The following is an 18,975-nucleotide window of genomic DNA, read 5'->3' as shown; positions in this document are numbered from 1 at the left end:
TTCCTGCTGCCATGTGATGCTCAGAGACACAGCACTCCCGTGTCAACACATGATCTCCCTGTTTAACATGACCTAGCTTCACTTTATGCTTTACCAGCAGTCACTCATTCAGTGCTGATACATGGCTCAAGACTGCCCTCTGCAGGATAACTACAATACCAGCAACACGACACTATCTTAAAACTGTACATACTCTGACAGAGTCACCTTGAAAGCCTTTGATTGTAGTGATCAACGCAACTAAATGTTTTGCTCTTAACATGTCCACTGCCCATAGCTCATATAACTGGACAATATTGAATTACAATATTTTAAACCAAATGAAGATGATATAACGTTCATGTTCTGCACAGGATGAAGCAACCACTGATAATAATGCGTGATAAAATGTAGTAAAGTCAACTAGTATATCTATCTAGTATAACTATCTCAATTCCCCAAAAAGCTGACTTTAGTAAAAAATAGATCAAATCATTACAAACACAGTATTAGGTTCGACCATGTCATTGTATTGGTAGTGCTAGCTAACTCTAATTAATTTTCTTGCTGTACTTATGATGATACTATGAATGTGTGCTATGGTGATGTTATTTCATAATCACAGCACGATGAATGAATGTCCTTTTAATGTCATCACCAGTGTTAATGAGTAATTAGTTACATTGTTACTTAGTAACTAGTTACTCCCAACACTGGTCATCACCAACACGTCTCTCCCTCAGGTGGCCGTCTGACAGTGACTGGTAGCCACAGAGCAGGCTCTCTGTTCCCAGTGGGAGACACTCTGGTCCAGTACACCGCTACCGACACTGCAGGAAACAGCCGCATCTGCAACCTCACCATCACTGTTCACGGTAGCAAACTGACAGACGAATCATGGATTTTTTATTTTATTTATTTATTTATTTTTTGCCTTCCATGTACTGTAAAATATATTGTTTGCATATTAGTTGAGCTTTTTTTTTTTTATCACCTCAATGCTTTAATCTTGTATATATTAATTTTTTTCTCTGCTGTATTCTTTTACCATTTACTGTTAGACCGAACCAATTTCCATGGCTTTCTCTCTCTCTTTCTTTCTAGTATTACACAATATGTGCATGCTTCTGCATATCTCATATTGCACGTATACAATAGGATTTTTTGGTATGAAGTTGCCTTATGGTAGTTTTAGTCAATATTGTGCTAAAAGCAAAATGTCGTGTGCTCGTTGCCTTTGTGTGTGCAGGCACGAGCTGCGAGCAGCCGTACGTCCCGGTGAACGGACAGTTTGTGTGCTCTGAGGAGGAGGAGGGCGTTAACTGCACGCTCTCCTGTAAGGAGGGCTACAGCTTTACCCAGAATGCCGTGCACAGCTACTTCTGTGCCTACAACGGTGTGTGGGACCCACCCCACTCTCCAGACAGACCCGACTGCTCAGGTGAGCGGCTGCTGGCAATATTACCCTTCTGTCTTTCGTGAATTGAGCCATAATTTACACATCTTAAAGGAACACTCCGCCCATTTTCAACCAGCTTTGTATCATTAGAACATCAGTAGTATATCAGAAAACTGTAAACGGTTTTGAAGTCTCTCATTTGATTTGACAGTTATTGAGTGTTAAAGTGTGGACCAGTCACATCACTGGTCCACACTAACTCAAATTAATAACTCATTAATTCAAATCAACTCTCAAACTGTAAACGGTTTTAAAGTCATTCATCTAGTTTGACAGTTATTGAGAGTTGATTTGAGTTAATGAGTTATTCATTTGAGTTAGTGTGGACCAGTGATGTCACTGGTCCACACTTTAACACTCAATAACTGTCAAATTAAATGACAGACTTCAAAACCGTTTACAGTTTTCTGATATACTACTGATGTTCTAATGATACAAAGCTGATTGAAAATGGGCGGAGTGTTCCTTTAATGCACTTTTTATAAAGTTTTGTTGTGATGCTTTTAAATGTCCATTTTATTCTCTTCTTTTATTCTTTTATTTTCCTGTCAACCATTTTATGTGAAGCACTTTGAATTGCCTCTGTGTATGAAATGTGCTATACAAATAAACTGGACTTGACTTGACTTGACATCTCAAAACTGCTTCAACGACTTCAACCTATGTAGCAGGCCGCATAGTATAATGTCCTTTTTGTTGTCCCCAGTGAACCGCGTAGCCAACAACGGCTTCAAGCCCTTCGAGATGCTTTTTAAAGCGTCCCGCTGTGACGATGTGGACCTGGTCAAGTCATTCGCGGGGGAGTTCAATACTAAGCTGGGAGGCATGGTGAGAGGCTACAGTACAATGTGCACACACACACACACACACACGTGCACACACACACACACGCACACGCATGCACGTAAACGCGCACACACACATGCGCACACACACACACACGTGCGCACATATGGGGGGTGGTTTGTGCCACTGACGTGCGCGCGCGCACGCACGCGCGCGTGTACGATGTGTCTGTGTGTCGTGTGTTTGGATTATGGCATGACACACAGACACATCGTGCGCGCGCGCGTGCACGCGCGCGCGCGCGTCAGTGGCACAAACCACCCCCGGGGTTGTTTGTGCCACTGACGTGCGCGCGCGTCAGTGGCACAAACGACCCCGGGGGTGGTTTGTGCCACTGACGTGCGCGCACGCACGCACGCGTGCATGCACGATGTGTCTGTGTGTCGTGTGTTTGGATTATGGCATGACACACAGACACATCGTGCGCGCGTGTGCGTGCGCGCGCGTCAGTGGCACAAACAACCCCGGGGGTGATTGTGCCAAGTTTTGGGCCAATCAGAACACTAGATTAGGATCAATGGTTTTGCCAGGGTCATAGTCAGCCATAGGGTCAGCCAAAAGCTGCTCAAATCTAGCTCAGGCTTAAAAAGTGCGGCCTCCTGGTCGTGCTCAGTGTTTATCGGTCGTGGGGTCATCATGAGTGAGACATCGCCGCGTTGGAATCTTGTGCTGAGCAACATACCGTACTCAAAAATAAGCCATTTCAGATCCACCGTTGAAGAAACAGATGGATAGATACATGGATATGAAGGGAATCCCAGGACACATTATGGATTTGTCAGATTGATATAACTCCAGAAATCAGCCCAAGGTGTTGGAAGTGCCTCCTTTTTTTAGGCTTTAAAAGGATAAGTACTTCAACAAAAAGTAGTATTTGTTATAATTTGTTATATTCAGTTTATAGTAACCGTTAAAAGCCGTCCATGGGTAGGCCCGCCCCCTGACAGAATATCGGCCCGATGCGGCACTTTTATGATATGTGCAGCCATCTTGAAGGGAAATGAGTGGCGTCGAGACACAAAATTTGTCGGCTGTCCTCTGGTGAGCAGCTGCTACCACCACACCGAATTTCGTGGTGATCGGAGCATGTCTAAAATCTAGTGTTCTGATTGGCCCAAAACTTGGCACAATCACCCCCGGGGTTGTTTGTGCCACTGACGCGCGCGCACGCACACGCGCGCACGATGTGTCTGTGTGTCATGCCATAATCCAAACACACGACACACAGACACATCGTGCATGCACGCGTGCGTGCGTGCGCGCACGTCAGTGGCACAAACCACCCCCGGGGTTGTTTGTGCCACTGACGCGCGCGCACGCACGCGCGCACGCGCGCACGATGTGTCTGTGTGTCATGCCATAATCCAAACACACGACACACAGACACATCGTGCGTGCACGCGTGCATGCGCGCGCGCATGTCAGTGGCACAAACCACCCCCGGGGTCGTTTGTGCCACTGACGCGCGCGCACGCACGCGCGCGCGCGCGCGCACGATGTGTCTGTGTGTCATGCCATAATCCAAACACACGACACACAGGCACATCGTGCATGTACGCGTGCGTGCGCGCGCGCACGTCAGTGGCACAAACAACCCCGGGGGTGGTTTGTGCCACTGACGCGCTTGCGCACGCACGCGCGCGCGGCACGATGTGTCTGTGTGTCATGCCATAATCCAAACACACGACACACAGACACATCGTACACGCGCGCGTGCGTGCGCGCGCGCACGTCAGTGGCACAAACCACCCCCCATACGCACACACACACGCACACGCATGCACGTAAACGCGCACACACACACACGTGCGCACACACGCATGCACATAAACGCGCACACACACACGCGCGCACACACACACACACACACACACACATACGGGGTACGGTGGCTCAGTGGTAGAGCTGTCGCCTCACAGTCAGAAGGTCCTGAGTTCGATTCTCGCCTGGGACACTGTGGGCGCTGTGGTTGTGTTCCCCCCCATATCTTCAGTGCCTACTGCCCAGGTGGGTTATCTCGTCGAAAGGGCCTTTCTCTCTGTGTGGAGTTTGCATGTTCTCCCCGTACCCCCCAGGGGGTTCCTCCGTATATAACCCCCCCACTAAAAACATGCAGAAGATCAGATCGTCATCGTCATCCGACCAGTGACGACAACATCCGAAGTTGGTCCCCGGGCGCTGGAAAGAAAAAGCGACCACTGCTCCTGGCCTGCCCCTCGGAGGAAAGGACATGCCTGGATGGGTTAAATGCAGAGGACACTTTTCACCGGCCACCGTCAGCATGAGTGTGTTGTGGCCGCATGCATGTATTGTGGTGTTCGTGTGACAATAAAAGACGGGCTTGTCCGTTACGAGAGAGTTGACATTGTTTTCTCCCCTCTTCTCCACAGCTGCCCAGCCTCTGCAGCAGCGATGATGTAGCCTGCAAGCTAGAGGTGATGTCACAGGGTCACTGTCTGGAGTACAACTACGACTACGAGAACGGATTCGCTATCGGTAAGATTCATATTTGTGCGTAGGAATCTTCACTAAAAACCCTCACTAACTGACTAACATGCGCTACACATTAGATAATACTTCTATTGTTATTTCTATTATTTCTCTATAAATCTAGTAGTATACTACTTACTGTACTGGACTTCTTAATGATGCTGTACTAGTAGTACTTACTAATATTTCCAGAATAAATCAGTCAGCCAGTCTGTCTGTCTGTCTGTCTGTCTGTCTGTGTGTGTCTGTCTGTCTGTCTGTGTGTCTGTCTGTCTGTCTGTCTGTCTGTCTGTCTGTCTGTCTCTGTCTGTCTGTCTGTCTGTCTGTCTGTCTGTCTGTCTCTGTCTGTCTGTCTGTGTGTCTGTCTGTCTGTCTGTCTGTCTGTCTGTCTCTGTCTGTCTGTCTGTGTGTCTGTCTGTCTGTCTGTCTGTCTGTCTCTGTCTGTCTGTCTGTATGTCTGTCTGTCTGTCTGTCTGTCTGTGTGTCTGTCTGTCTCTGTCTGTCTGTCTGTCTGTCTGTCTATCTGTCAGTCTGTCTGTCTGTCTGTCTGTCTGTCTGTCTGTCTGTGTGTCTGTCTGTCTGTCTGTCTCTGTCTGTCTGTCTGTGTGTCTGTCTATCTGTGTGTCTGTCTATCTGTCTGTCTGTCTGTCTGTCTGTCTGTCTGTCTGTCTGTGTGTCTGTCTGTCTGTCTGTCTGTCTGTCTGTCTCTGTCTGTCTGTCTGTCTGTCTGTCTGTCTGTCTGTCTGTGTGTCTGTCTGTCTGTCTGTCTGTCTGTCTGTCTGTCTGTGTGTCTGTCTGTCTGTCTGTGTGTCTGTCTGTCAGTCAGTCTGTCTGTCTCTATACATCTTTGCATGTCATCTCTCATTCATGTCAAAAAGTGTCCTTCCTTCATTTGAGTGAAGCATTTTGGAGTAGCTGTTTGAAGTTCCCTCCCTGTCTGTCTCCTCTGTCTCAGGACCAGGGGGTTGGGGCAACAGCGGTCAGGACTATGCCTACTTTGACTCGGGCTTCGCCACGGACGGCCGGCGGCCCGCCAGGCAGCAGGACAGCAGCCTGCGCACCCGACGCAGCCCCCCCGCCAGGCAGCAGGACAGCAGCCTGCGCACCCAACGCAGCCCCCCCAAGAGGCGACGCAAGTACACGGGCCCGACCAGAGACCAGAAGATCCAGATCTTCTTCAACGTCACAGGTAGAATGAAAGGGCATTTACTGTCTTACTAATTACTGGATTGTGCTCATCGTTCACCCCGCTAGGCTTCTATAAAGTGCTCCAAAAAAGATCTGTAGCTAACGTTAGCTGGCTAGAGCCTGATAACACCATGTGACCAACGTTAAAAAGTGACATAGTACATCAAACAAAACCTTGATGGCGACTAGTTACGGGGGAACGATAACAATGTGGCACGTATCCGGTGTATCCGGTTTACAGTTCTGGCTCGGCCGGATCCGCGCCGAGAGGTGTAATTCAAGTGTAACCGGAACCAGGCTCTTCTCCTCGGGAAGAGAGCCTGGTGACGCGAGGGTGGCACTCGACCGGTCGAGTCTTTTGTTGCTGTCGTGTGTGTTAGCGAACGACAGAACAGTTCTTTAAGCTGTGCCCATTCTCCCAGCAAGCATCCCTCTGCCCCTGTCGAGGAACGACTCGGTGGAGGTAGCCAATCAGAAGAGGCTCCTGCGGACCCTGGAGCAGCTGACCAATCGGCTGAAGCGCACACTGGCCAGGCAGCCGCTGTCCAGCTTCCACGTGTCGTCGGAGATGATCGTGGCCGATCCCAAGTCTCTGGAGAGCAGGAGGGCCTCTCTGTTCTGCAGGCCGGGCTCCGTGCTCAAAGGCAGGATGTGCGGTGAGTTATGAACTCACCAGGAAATGACTGTACAGGATGTTCATTCAGTTCAAGCTTGTTTTTATTGGGTGTCTCGCTAGTGTAGATGTCAAAGCACTTACCGCGGAGACCCGGGTTTGATTCCCGGCAGCGCTACTACTTCCGGCTTGGTCAGACGTGAGGTATGAGGTATGAGTTAGGGCTGTCACTTTTTATTCCAAATTCGAATTTAACTTCGAATGTGGGGGAGGAGGGCATGTTCAAATGTATAATTGACCTGTTTTTTTTTGTTTTTTTTTAATTAACCAAAATTAACCAACTGCTGCTTGCTGGTGATGTTAATCCCATGTCAGAAAAAGTTCCAGATTTGTCGCGTTAGTCTCTTCTGAGAAAGGTTGTCTCCAGGGTCTGGAATGTTGTCTCAAGTTGGATGCAGCCAAGTTTGTGAGGCAGTGTTGTGACTGTGAGCGTCCAAGCTAACACAGCAGCGGAGAGGAGCTGACTGACTGGACCATGAGGACAGCTGAGGATTTTTTTTTATATTCTTTTAATATTTGATATTATATTATATATATTTATACGATGTAACCGGCAGGCGCGGGCTGCATAATCGGGCACGTCGGGCCGATGCCCGTTGGCCTGGCCTGCAAAAAAAAATAAAAAAAAATAACCAAAAAACTTTGAATATATTCGAACATTTTGCGGGCAATTAAAGTTCGTTTGAACTTTATTTTGGGAAAAAGTGACAGCCCTAGTATGAGTCCTGGTCGCTGCACTAGCGCCGCCTCTGTTCGGGGGGGGGAAGGGAACTGGGGGGAATAGCGTGATCCTCCCACGCGCTACGTGCTGCCCCGTGAAACTCCTTGCTGTCAGGTGAAGATAAGTGGCTGGCGACTGCACATGTATCGGAGGAAGAAAGAAAGAAAAAACATTTAGCTATCCAAACTGTTGCTGATGTTTTATGTCGTTTTGTTTGTTTTGAGGTGAGATATTTGTATAAAACCCATTTTTGTTTTGATCTCAGCTGCATACTCTTTTTAGTAAGTAGTAAGTAAGTCAATCATTTATTTCGGTCAGTTTGTCAATTTCACATGAATGCATTACAGTAATAATGTTTAAAATTCATTAATGTTAAAATTATATTTAAAAAAGATCTTTAGTACCGTATTTCCTTTGTGTCATCAATGCATTTTATCGCTTTTTTTTGAATGACTAAACTAAATTAAAGACAGGTTGGCATGATAATCAGCACCTTCATGTCAAAGCCAGGCATGTAACACATACATTACAGGGAAATTGGCTCTGGTTGGCCTAACTCTCAATGTCCTCACACAGAAAAAGACAAAGTATGCTCAGGCTAAAACAGGACAGGAGTACATGACCATGTCTCCATAGTTGTAGCTGTCCCCCTCAGTGACGCCGCGGACACACCATCAGCTCACAGGAAACAGATGAAATGCTGGGAAACGTTTGTTTTTCGTGTGTGTGTGTGTGTGTGTGTGTGTGTGTGTGTGTGTGTGTGTGTGTGTGTGTGTGTGTGTGTGTGTGTGTGTGTGTGTGTGTGTGTGTCGAAACATTATCTGTGGTAATGACTGTGGTAGTAAACCGTTTTCAGGTGCATTATTGACAATTCAAGATTATTATAGTTTTTTTAATTGAAATGATCGAGGTGAAGTTTACACAATTAAAATAAAAAATAAAGAGTATTTTTTTTCTTTCAGCTTATGAGAGATGTGAAGTTATTTACATAGATCTTGTCTCCTAAGTAGAGAGATAACTATTGTATTGTCTATCTTTGAGCTTGATGTATACTCCAGTTGAGGTATCCTTAAAAACACAGAGAGACAAAAAAAAAGACGATGTGACTGTGTGTGCTGTTGTTGCAGTCCAGTGTCCAGTGGGGACCTACTTCTCTCTGGAGTATAACGAGTGTGAGAGCTGCTGGCTGGGCTCCTTCCAGGACCACGAAGGCCAGCTGGAGTGTAAGTCCTGTCCCGAAGGAACCTCCACCGCATACCTGCACTCCCGCAGCATGGCCGAGTGCAAAGGTACCGTGTGCGCCCACACACACACACACACACACGCACGCACACACACACACACACACACACGCACACGCACACGCACACGCACACGCACACGCACACGCACACGCACACACACACACACACACACACACACACACACACTTGCACCCCATTGGGTTCAGGTGTTTGAACTTGACCATGCAATTTTCACTTTCTAACCCTTTCTTATTTGTCATGGTGTGGTCCTTTGTGTGTGTTTACAGGACAGTGTAGGCCTGGCAGTCACTCGCTAAACGGGTTGGAGACGTGCGAGTCGTGCCCGCTGGGTCACTTCCAGGCCGGGTTCGGCGCCAGAGAGTGTGCGGTCTGTCCTGACCAGACCTCCACCGTGACCAGAGGGGCAGTGGGCCAGGCCGAGTGTGGAGGTGAGAGTCAGAACCATACAGGATGACAGCGTAGATAGATCAGAACCATACAGGATGACAGCGTAGATAGATCAGAACCATACAGGATGACAGCGTAGATAGATCAGAACCATACAGGATGACAGCGTAGACAGATCAGAACCATACAGGATGACAGTGTAGATAGATCAGAACCATACAGGATGACAGCAGAGACAGATCAGAACCATACAGGATGACAGCGTAGACAGATCAGAACCATACAGGATGACAGCGTAGATAGATCAGAACCATACAGGATGACAGCAGAGATAGATCAGAACCATACAGGATGACAGCAGAGATAGATCAGAACCATACAGGATGACAGCAGAGATAGATCAGAACCATACAGGATGACAGCGTAGATAGATCAGAACCATACAGGATGACAGCGTAGATAGATCAGAACCATACAGGATGACAGCAGAGATAGATCAGAACCATACAGGATGACAGTGTAGATAGATCAGAACCATACAGGATGACAGAGTAGATAGATCAGAACCATACAGGATGACAGCGTAGACAGATCAGAACCATACAGGATGACAGCGTAGATAGATCAGAACCATACAGGATGACAGCAGAGATAGATCAGAACCATACAGGATGACAGCAGAGATAGATCAGAACCATACAGGATGACAGCAGAGATAGATCAGAACCATACAGGATGACAGCAGAGATAGATCAGAACCATACAGGATGACAGCACAGATAGATCAGAACCATACAGGATGACAGCGTAGACAGATCAGAACCATACAGGATGACAGCAGAGATAGATCAGAACCATACAGGATGACAGCAGAGATAGATCAGAACCATACAGGATGACAGCGTAGATAGATCAGAACCATACAGGATGACAGCAGAGATAGATCAGAACCATACAGGATGACAGCGTAGATAGATCAGAACCGTACAGGATGACAGCGGAGATAGATCAGAACCATACAGGATGACAGCGGAGATAGATCAGAACCATACAGGATGACAGCGTAGATAGATCAGAACCATACAGGATGACAGCGGAGATAGATCAGAACCATACAGGATGACAGCGGAGATAGATCAGAACCATACAGGATGACAGCGGAGATAGATCAGAACCATACAGGATGACAGCGGAGATAGATCAGAACCATACAGGATGACAGCGGAGATAGATCAGAACCATACAGGATGACAGCGTAGATCAGGGGTGGCCAAACATTTTGGGTTGTGGGCCGCATACAGAAGAATATAAGGAGTCGCGGGCCAAACAATATTAAGCACGGCAGTTTTCGCGGCAAAAAAATTGGACCAGAAACCCCTTGTGCCATCAAAAATTAAATTTCTACCTAAATAAATATATGACACATAGTTTATTGATGTGCTCACCTATTACAATGGGTATTTCTGTATGTTTTCAAATTTTCTTTTCCTGTGAAAACAGGTTAAGACAGAGATAATTTAACATAACATTAGTATTAAACATTCATTCAGTATTAAAAATGTTTAAAAATAAATAGACCAGGTCAGGGTACTCAAGTATAACCAATTTTCAATGGTTTTAATTGAAAAAACGAAATGGGGGAATTCATTTTTCCGTTTTCGTTTTCTGTTTTAAATTTTAAAACCGAAAAACGGAAAAAGTATTTAGCAATTCTTTTTTTTTGCTAAATTCATGGCGGGCCACTTAAAAATGGGCAGCAGGCTGTAGTTTGGCCCCGTAGGCTGTAGTTTGGCCCCGCAGGCTGTAGTTTGGCCCCGCAGGCTGTAGTTTGGCCCCGCAGGCTGTAGTTTGGCCCCCTGGCGTAGATAGACTACATGAGAATTGTACTTTGAGTCCTCTGTAAACTCATTCATCACAGACCTTCATAGATGATTCAAATAGCAAGTAACAAATTGTCACTGTTTGCTGAAAACCTTGTATCTCCAAAATGTCAACTTTGCAGGAACTAAAAAAAAACACAGCTAGGGCCTGTGTCCACCTAGCGTCTTTTTCCGACGTTAAACGCTGGGAGTGCGCTGGGGAGCGCTGATCCCAGCGCACAATATACAAGGAAGCAGTCTAAAACTAACGTTAGTTCAGTGCGGTAGTAGCTTGATAGCTGACAGCTAGCAAGCTAACAACACAGATACGCTACGTTATTAAAAGCAGTAAGCACAACACTCACCAGAAATATTAAGTGTCTAGCCAATCTGCTCCCACAATTGAGCCTTTCTGTCTCTGTTGCGATAGTTTCTCCATATGATTAGTTGCCAGAAAAGGAGCACCCAACACCAGCGTCTTTCTGAAAAGTTAAATTATTCTCAGCTGGGAGCGCTGGGAGTCGGGCGCACAAAAACGCCGGAGCGCTCTGAAAATATACGCTAGGTGCAGCGCACTTTCTCTACACGTCCGTGTGCGCTCGCATACGCTCTCCCCCCATTGGAAACAACTGAAAAAAGACCCTGGACCTGAGGAAAAGACGCTAGGTGGACACAGGCCCCTAGACACTTAGATTTTAGCTTATTTCTCTCCTCTCCTCTCCTCTCCTCTCCTCCTCTCCTCTCCTCTCCTCTCCTCTCCTCTCCTCTCCTCTCCTCTCCTCTCCTCTCCTCTCTTCTCTCCTCCTCTCCTCTCCCTCTCCTCTCCTCTCCTCCCCTCTCCTCCCCTCTCCCCTCCTCCCCTCTCCTCTCCCCTCCCCTCCTCTCCTCTCCTCTCCTCCCTTCTCCTCTCCTCTCCTCTCCTCTCCTCCCCCTCCAGTCCCCTGTTCGGCAGGTCATTTCTCCCGTACCGGCCTGGTTCCCTGTTACCCGTGTCCTAGAGATTACTACCAGCCTGAACACGGCCGGTCCTACTGCCTCTCCTGCCCCTTCTACGGAACCACCACGGTTACCGGGGCAACCGCCATACAGCACTGCTCCAGTGAGTTCTGCTCCAGTCTAAGGAACCTATCAAAGAAGGAAGAGCCATTACATCATACATCAAACGTTCTAATGCCCTGCTTGGGGGAGATGCACAATAAAACACAACATATCTACGTCGTATGTCCTTTGATGAAGAAATGCTTTTACCAGATGAAAGAACAGAACACACTTCAGAGAAGAGGCTACCGACTGATTTTTCCTCATGTACGCATTCATTTATTTGCTGTTGCTCTACAAATAGTATCTGTTGTAGAATGGAATTTCACCACTCCTCATCCTCACAACATGTTATAATTATTACCGGTATATCTAATCTATTATATATAGAACTGGCACCAAAGTCTGGCCCCAAGCAGAGCATGAGAATGTTGATACTGTGATGCAATGACTCTTCCTTCTTTTATAGGTTCCTTGCTCCAATCCAGGAAGTCACAAAGGTTTTCATTTCAAAGCCCTGCAGTTATAGACAACACACAGCAAATTGATGAGTTTTCATAAGTGTTGATTTTTCAGTGTCAGTTATTGATGTGTGTGGAAAATGGCATCGTGTTGATTTGTACCTGATCCAGAGTGAAATGAACACTGACGATGTTGCTGTGCAGAGTAGACACATGACCTACGGTACATACACATTATGTTAACACGTTCACTGCCGTTGACGAGATATCTCGTCTTAAAAAATCCAACGGTTGACTGCCGTTGACGAGATATCTCGTCTTAAAAAAAAAAAAAAAAATTGACGGTGGGACGTGGATCTAACGCTTTTACATCTCCTATATAAATATGGGAGCCACCGAACGTGTACAACCCATTCCACCGACCCACTAAGTGGCGACAGTGCTCTCCAGAGTAGAAAAAGCCGAGCCAAAACTGCAGGGGAAAGCGCGAGGAAACCATTCTCATACTGTAAAATGGATTGGCGAAAACGCTTTCGCTTTCGCGCTGACGCACAACGGTGGCGCACAACGGTGGGGGGTTCCAAAAATAGACTGGGTGCACACTTTGAAACACGCAGCATAAATAAGCCCAGAATCGCAAAAGCTTCATCAAAGCTCTCAACCGAAACCCCAAGAAACGAGCGAGCTCATCCAGACTCGCCCGACGAGGGGCAGCCAGGCAGCAGCCAGGCAGCAGCAACTCGCTTGTGACAGACCCGCTGCAGAGCCAAGGAGGGCGGAGGAGAACGCCCACGGAGGGAGGAGTTTGAAGGAGAGGGGGGTTTCCTGCTGTTATGGAGGAAATTACTGTTCAAAACTATTGTTTAGATGTCTGACGTCTTACTGATGCGAAAAATAAATGGTTAAAGTGACTGTTCTATCGAATTTCACAAAAAGCCATTTTTCTCAGCTTAAATTTTCAGACGCTGAAACCATGCTGTATTCAAGTGCTAATGCCTACATAACTACTAACTCTACAAACTAACTCTTTTAGACAGAGAAAGCACACATTCTATTAGTTATTTTGAGATATTTTGTGTTCACAAAATCTTAGCAGAAAAGAATCCTCGGCTCTTGAAAGATGAGCCAGAATCCTAAAAAAAAACCTTTGGCAGAAGCTACCTACAGTAAAAAAGAAACGGCTGGCAGTGAATGTGTTAAGTTCTGCAGCAGGTGCCTACTATTCTGTGTCTAACTGAATGACAGCTCTTCTACGGCTTTATCATTCTCTGCCGTTACTCCAATACAGAGCCAAAGTGGAATGTCACGTCCTGCTTCAGCACTGTACCAAAGATTTTCATCCGCCATTTATTTTCCCATAGACATTTCATAAAATGTTTTACTTGTTCAAACCAAATGGTTCAGATATATTTAGAAACAGGAGAGATCGCATAACATTCCACACAAAAAATGCGGGTTTAAGTTTTGGTCCGAGTGACATGTTCTATGGTCTCTCCCGATTCTAAATATAGCTGAACCGTTTGGTTTGACCCAGTAAAACTATTTTTTTTATAAGCATTTTACGAAATGTCTATGGGAAAATAAACTGTAGAAGAAAATCTCTGGTACAGTGCTGAAGCAGGAAGTTGACGTTCTACTTTGGCTCTCTATAATGTGGTGTCTGATCTGAGCTGTCACAGGAAAGGGATGACTGCACGGGATCAGGGCAGAATGGAAACAATGTGACTACTGGGCGATGGAAATGAAGTATGACTTCAGTGTGGGAATGAACAGTGTTAGAGAGTCTGAAAAATAATACAGCTTTTTGTTCATCTAGATCATAACTGTCTGCCAGTTTGGTAGCAAGCGGAAAGATTCTTGCTGTGTGTTTTTCCTACTTGTCTCTGTTACTTACATTGTTCTTACTTTCTCTGGGTGTCATTCAGGTTTTGGGTCTAGTTTTCTCCCTAAGGAGGAGAGTGTAACTTCAGCACCAGAGGTGGAGGTTGGTGAGGACTACCAGGCCAGCAGTCAGGTGGGTCTACATCTGTTCTGTACATCTTCTCTTCATCATTTTAGCCCATAAATGTCCACGGTGCAACACTGGAGCACCTTAGCTACATAATGTCCACGGTGCAACACTGGAGCACCTTAGCTACATAATGTCCACGGTGCAACACTGGAGCACCTTAGCTACATAATGTCCACGGTGCAACACTGGAGCACCTTAGCTACATAATGTCCACGGTGCAACACTGGAGCACCTTAGCTACATAATGTCCACGGTGCAACACTGGAGCACCTTAGCTACTTAATGTCCACGGTGCAACACTGGAGCACCTTAGCTACATAATGTCCACGGTGCAACACTGGAGCACCTTAGCTACATAATGTCCACGGTGCAACACTGGAGCACCTTAGCTACATAATGTCCATGGTGCAACACTGGAGCACCTTAGCTACATAATGTCCACGGTGCAACACTGGAGCACCTTAGCTACTTAATGTCCACGGTGCAACACTGGAGCACCTTAGCTACATAATGTCCACGGTGCAACACTGGAGCACCTTAGCTACATAATGTCCACGGTGCAACACTGGAGCACCTTAGCTACATAATGTCCACGGTGCAACACTGGAGCACCTTAGCTACATAATGTCCACGGTGCAACACTGGAGCACCTTAGCTACATAATGTCCACGGTGCAACACTGGAGCACCTTAGCTACATAATGTCCACGGTGCTACACTGGAGCACCTTAGCTACATAATGCAGAGGCAATATGAGTTCAGCTAGCTTGGTAGTGATGCTAACCATGTCTCTCTGTTCCTGCAGGTTTTCCATGAGTGCTTCCTGAACCCCTGTCAGAATAAGGGGACATGTGAGGAGGTGGGGGCGGGATACGTCTGCACCTGCATGCCTGGGTTCACAGGTAAACTGCTATTATTATTATTAGCATCCTTTATTCACCAAGTGTGAGAACCGTTCAGTCTCTAACAAGAGAGTTTATATTCGGCACCAAGACGAAATACATTCAACTTTATAGAAATCAAATCAGACACCACCAACGGCAGAATGAATGTTCCCCTTTGGAGGGTCATTCCAGCAATCAAAGCAGTCAATATTCAACTGTCTAACAGGTGATAGTGTCTTTTCAGGCTGCTTCACGCACAGCTTGTGGTTAGAAAATGTTTCTTAATTATGTAATTATTGGCTATTTGTTAACAGTTTCTATTTTCAAGGGGCGTTACGTGCTGCCGGGAACGCCCACCTGGCGGTCAAAAAAAAACTTGTTCATTCCACTGCCGCCGAGTCACTAGTTTCTCACGCTGTGTTTGTTCAGCCGAAATGCCGGATACCTGTTGTGCTATCGGTTGCACTAACCGATGAGGAGACACGCCTGGCTTGTGCTTTTACAGAATGCCGTCGGAGAAAGAAAACTCAGACAGGAGGAGGTTGTGGATTTGTGCGATTAGACATGGTTCAGTCGCTGGGGAGGGCAAATGGCTACCATCAAAGTACACACGTCTTTGCGGCCAACATTTCATCAAACAAAGGTAAGCTCAAGTAACGTTAACGGGGTATTTTAATCATTATTGTAACGTTACTTGAGCTTACCTTTGAGGAAATGTTGGCCGCAAAGACGTGTGTACAAACGGCTGAACAAACACTGCGTGAGAAACTAGTTGACTTGGCTGGCAGCGAATGAACAAGTTTGTTTTTTGACCGCCAGGTGGGCGTTCCCGGCAGCACGTAACGCCCCTTGAAAGCTATGAATAGGCCAGCCTCGTGCCGAAATCTGTGCGATGTTTGACTTCTAAATAAAATCCACTCCCTGATTTGGATGAATTGAAAGTGGACCCCCGGATCGGCCCGCGCATGCCGTCGTTGGATTCCTGGTCGAAAAGGGAGCAGAAAACATGTGGGGCACTTACGCATTAGAAGTGTTCAACCTTAACTCATTGAGTGCCAATGACGACTTTAGTCGTCAATTCGGAAGTAACGTTGAGTGCCAATGACGACTAAAGTCGTCAATTGCGTTTTTTGACGGTGGGATGTGGATCAAAGCCAGATCCATCTCCTGTAAAATTTTGGGCCATGTTGAATGTGTATAACCTATTTTACCGACCCATTAGGTGGCGACAGTGCTCTCCAGATTAGAGAAAGTTGAGGAAAAAAGAGAGAAGAAGTCAGGAGGAAACGGAAATCGCATCGATATGCATGAAGCATAACGTTAACAAATCACAACAATCTAATTTCTATAGTCTTTCACATCAAAAGTTCGTTTTGCAAGATTTCATTGATAACAGTAATTTACAGTTTGCTGACGTCACCTAGTACTATCAAATTTCTACCCCATTTCAACCAATCATTTCACGACATGCAGCTGTCAATCAAATCTTCATTTCAGGATCATTTTCTCTTCCAAACGAAGGGGAAAATGGCGCCTAGTGCCTGTCATCTGGCAGAGTTTCTAGCCCATAAACTAACTACTAACTTGAGCAATTATGCAAACTAAATCAAACGGTGATGTCTAAGAATGCAAAGAAATGTAACTGGCTCGTTAAAACACGCATACCAGGAATATTATTTACATTTATAACGATAATGGCGCGCGCCTCCGAGCCTGACAGCCTCCCTGGCTGTCAGGGGTCGTCTCTCGGAGATTCCAGGCGGCCGGGCAGCACGCATGCATCGGATTGTCCGCTCGCTCCGCACGAAGCCGGTGGGTGCTCTGGTACTCTGCGGATCCCACTCGCGTATCATGACAACAGGGCTGAATCCCACTCGATTTGGGGGTGGAACACGCCAGGATTGGCCAATGCCAAAGCCAGTCCTCAGAATTGTCAAATCAAATCATCGACACGTATATATGGTCCGCCTCTCAATTCCTTTTCAGTGTCCGACGCTCGCGCTGGTGCATTCCGTTCCGGTTCACTTTGACTTTAACCGCACTTGTGCTTTCTGTGACTTTGCTCTGACTGATCTTTGTCCCTCAGGTGCCAAGTGTGAGAGTGACATCGACGAGTGTGAGTCTGCTCCCTGCCACAATGGAGGCCTGTGTAAAGACGGCATGGGAGACTTCCAGTGTCAGTGCAAAGCTGGATTTGTTGGTATGAAAAAACACGGAACTCTTCTCTATACACAGCGTTCCTACACAGGTCTGGGAATTATGTCAAATGACGGAAAATGACGTTTGATTATTTCCCAGGTCTTGAAAGGTTTGAGAATTGGCCAGAAAGTATGGAAAGATTGCTACACCTTTGAACTTTTCAGGCCCCGTCTGTTTTTGTGTGACCACCATTTATTTTTGAGGTTATCCAATGGGGGTTTGAAAGGGTTTTGTAAGCATAAGGATGTCTCAACCTATGTAATCCTTCAAACGTGGAAAAAGTATTTTATTTTGAAGTGGAAAATACGTTGGAACTTGGCAGTAAATATTAGCTACACTGTAATACAGTTAAAACACGTTATGGTGATTATATTAGCTACACTGTATACTATCAGAATACAGTTAAAACACATTAGGGTGAGTATATTAGCTACACTGTATACTATCAGAATACAGTTAAACACGTTATGGTGAGTATATTAGCTACACTGTATACTATCAGAATACAGTTAAAACACGTTATGGTGAGTATATTAGCTACACTGTATACTATCAGAATACAGTTAAACACATTATGGTGAGTATATTAGCTACACTGTATACTATCAGAATACAGTTAAAACACATTAGGGTGAGTATATTAGCTACACTGTATACTATCAGAATACAGTTAAAACACGTTATGGTGAGTATATTAGCTACACTGTATACTATCAGAATACAGTTAAACACGTTATGGTGAGTATATTAGCTACACTGTATACTATCAGAATACAGTTAAAACACATTAGGGTGAGTATATTAGCTACACTGTATACTATCAGAATACAGTTAAAACACATTATGGTGAGTATATTAGCTACACTGTATACTATCAGAATACAGTTAAAACACATTAGGGTGAGTATATTAGCTACACTGTATACTATCAGAATACAGTTAAAACACGTTATGGTGAGTATATTAGCTACACTGTATACTATCAGAATACAGTTAAAACACATTAGGGTGAGTATATTAGCTACACTGTATACTATCAGAATACAGTTAAAACACATTAGGGTGAGTATATTAGCTACACTGTATACTATCAGAATACAGTTAAAACACATTAGGGTGAGTATATTAGCTACACTGTATACTATCAGAATACAGTTAAAACACATTAGGGTGAGTATATTAGCTACACTGTATACTATCAGAATACAGTTAAACACGTTATGGTGAGTATATTAGCTACACTGTATACTATCAGAATACAGTTAAACACGTTATGGTGAGTATATTAGCTACACTGTATACTATCAGAATACAGTTAAACACGTTATGGTGAGTATATTAGCTACACTGTATACTATCAGAATACAGTTAAACACGTTATGGTGAGTATATTAGCTACACTGTATACTATCAGAATACAGTTAAACACGTTATGGTGAGTATATTAGCTACACTGTATACTATCAGAATACAGTTAAACACGTTATGGTGAGTATATTAGCTACACTGTATACTA

General features: G+C 45.5%; 1 protein-coding gene across 1 annotated transcript in view; it reads left to right on the top strand.

The window, feature by feature from the left end:
- svep1 (sushi, von Willebrand factor type A, EGF and pentraxin domain containing 1) overlaps nt 1-18,975 on the top strand; it is a gene marked incomplete at its 5' end in the record, with an annotated part of 271,175 nt that overhangs the window by 187,711 nt on the left and 64,489 nt on the right. Inside the window, 12 exons of the mRNA XM_083640220.1 lie at nt 723-854; nt 1,229-1,420; nt 2,145-2,266; nt 4,675-4,780; nt 5,730-5,963; nt 6,385-6,618; nt 8,484-8,645; nt 8,888-9,049; nt 11,805-11,966; nt 14,292-14,380; nt 15,182-15,278; nt 17,347-17,460. Coding sequence (XP_083496346.1) covers nt 723-854; nt 1,229-1,420; nt 2,145-2,266; nt 4,675-4,780; nt 5,730-5,963; nt 6,385-6,618; nt 8,484-8,645; nt 8,888-9,049; nt 11,805-11,966; nt 14,292-14,380; nt 15,182-15,278; nt 17,347-17,460 — 1,806 coding nt within the window. The remainder of the gene's footprint in view (nt 1-722; nt 855-1,228; nt 1,421-2,144; nt 2,267-4,674; nt 4,781-5,729; nt 5,964-6,384; nt 6,619-8,483; nt 8,646-8,887; nt 9,050-11,804; nt 11,967-14,291; nt 14,381-15,181; nt 15,279-17,346; nt 17,461-18,975) is intronic.

This window comes from Poromitra crassiceps (genome assembly GCF_964638095.1).
Source record: "Poromitra crassiceps genome assembly, chromosome: 7".
Classification (NCBI taxonomy): domain Eukaryota; kingdom Metazoa; phylum Chordata; class Actinopteri; order Beryciformes; family Melamphaidae; genus Poromitra; species Poromitra crassiceps.
The sequence above is the reverse complement of the archived record's forward strand: the minus strand, read 5'-3'. Positions and strand labels throughout refer to the sequence as shown.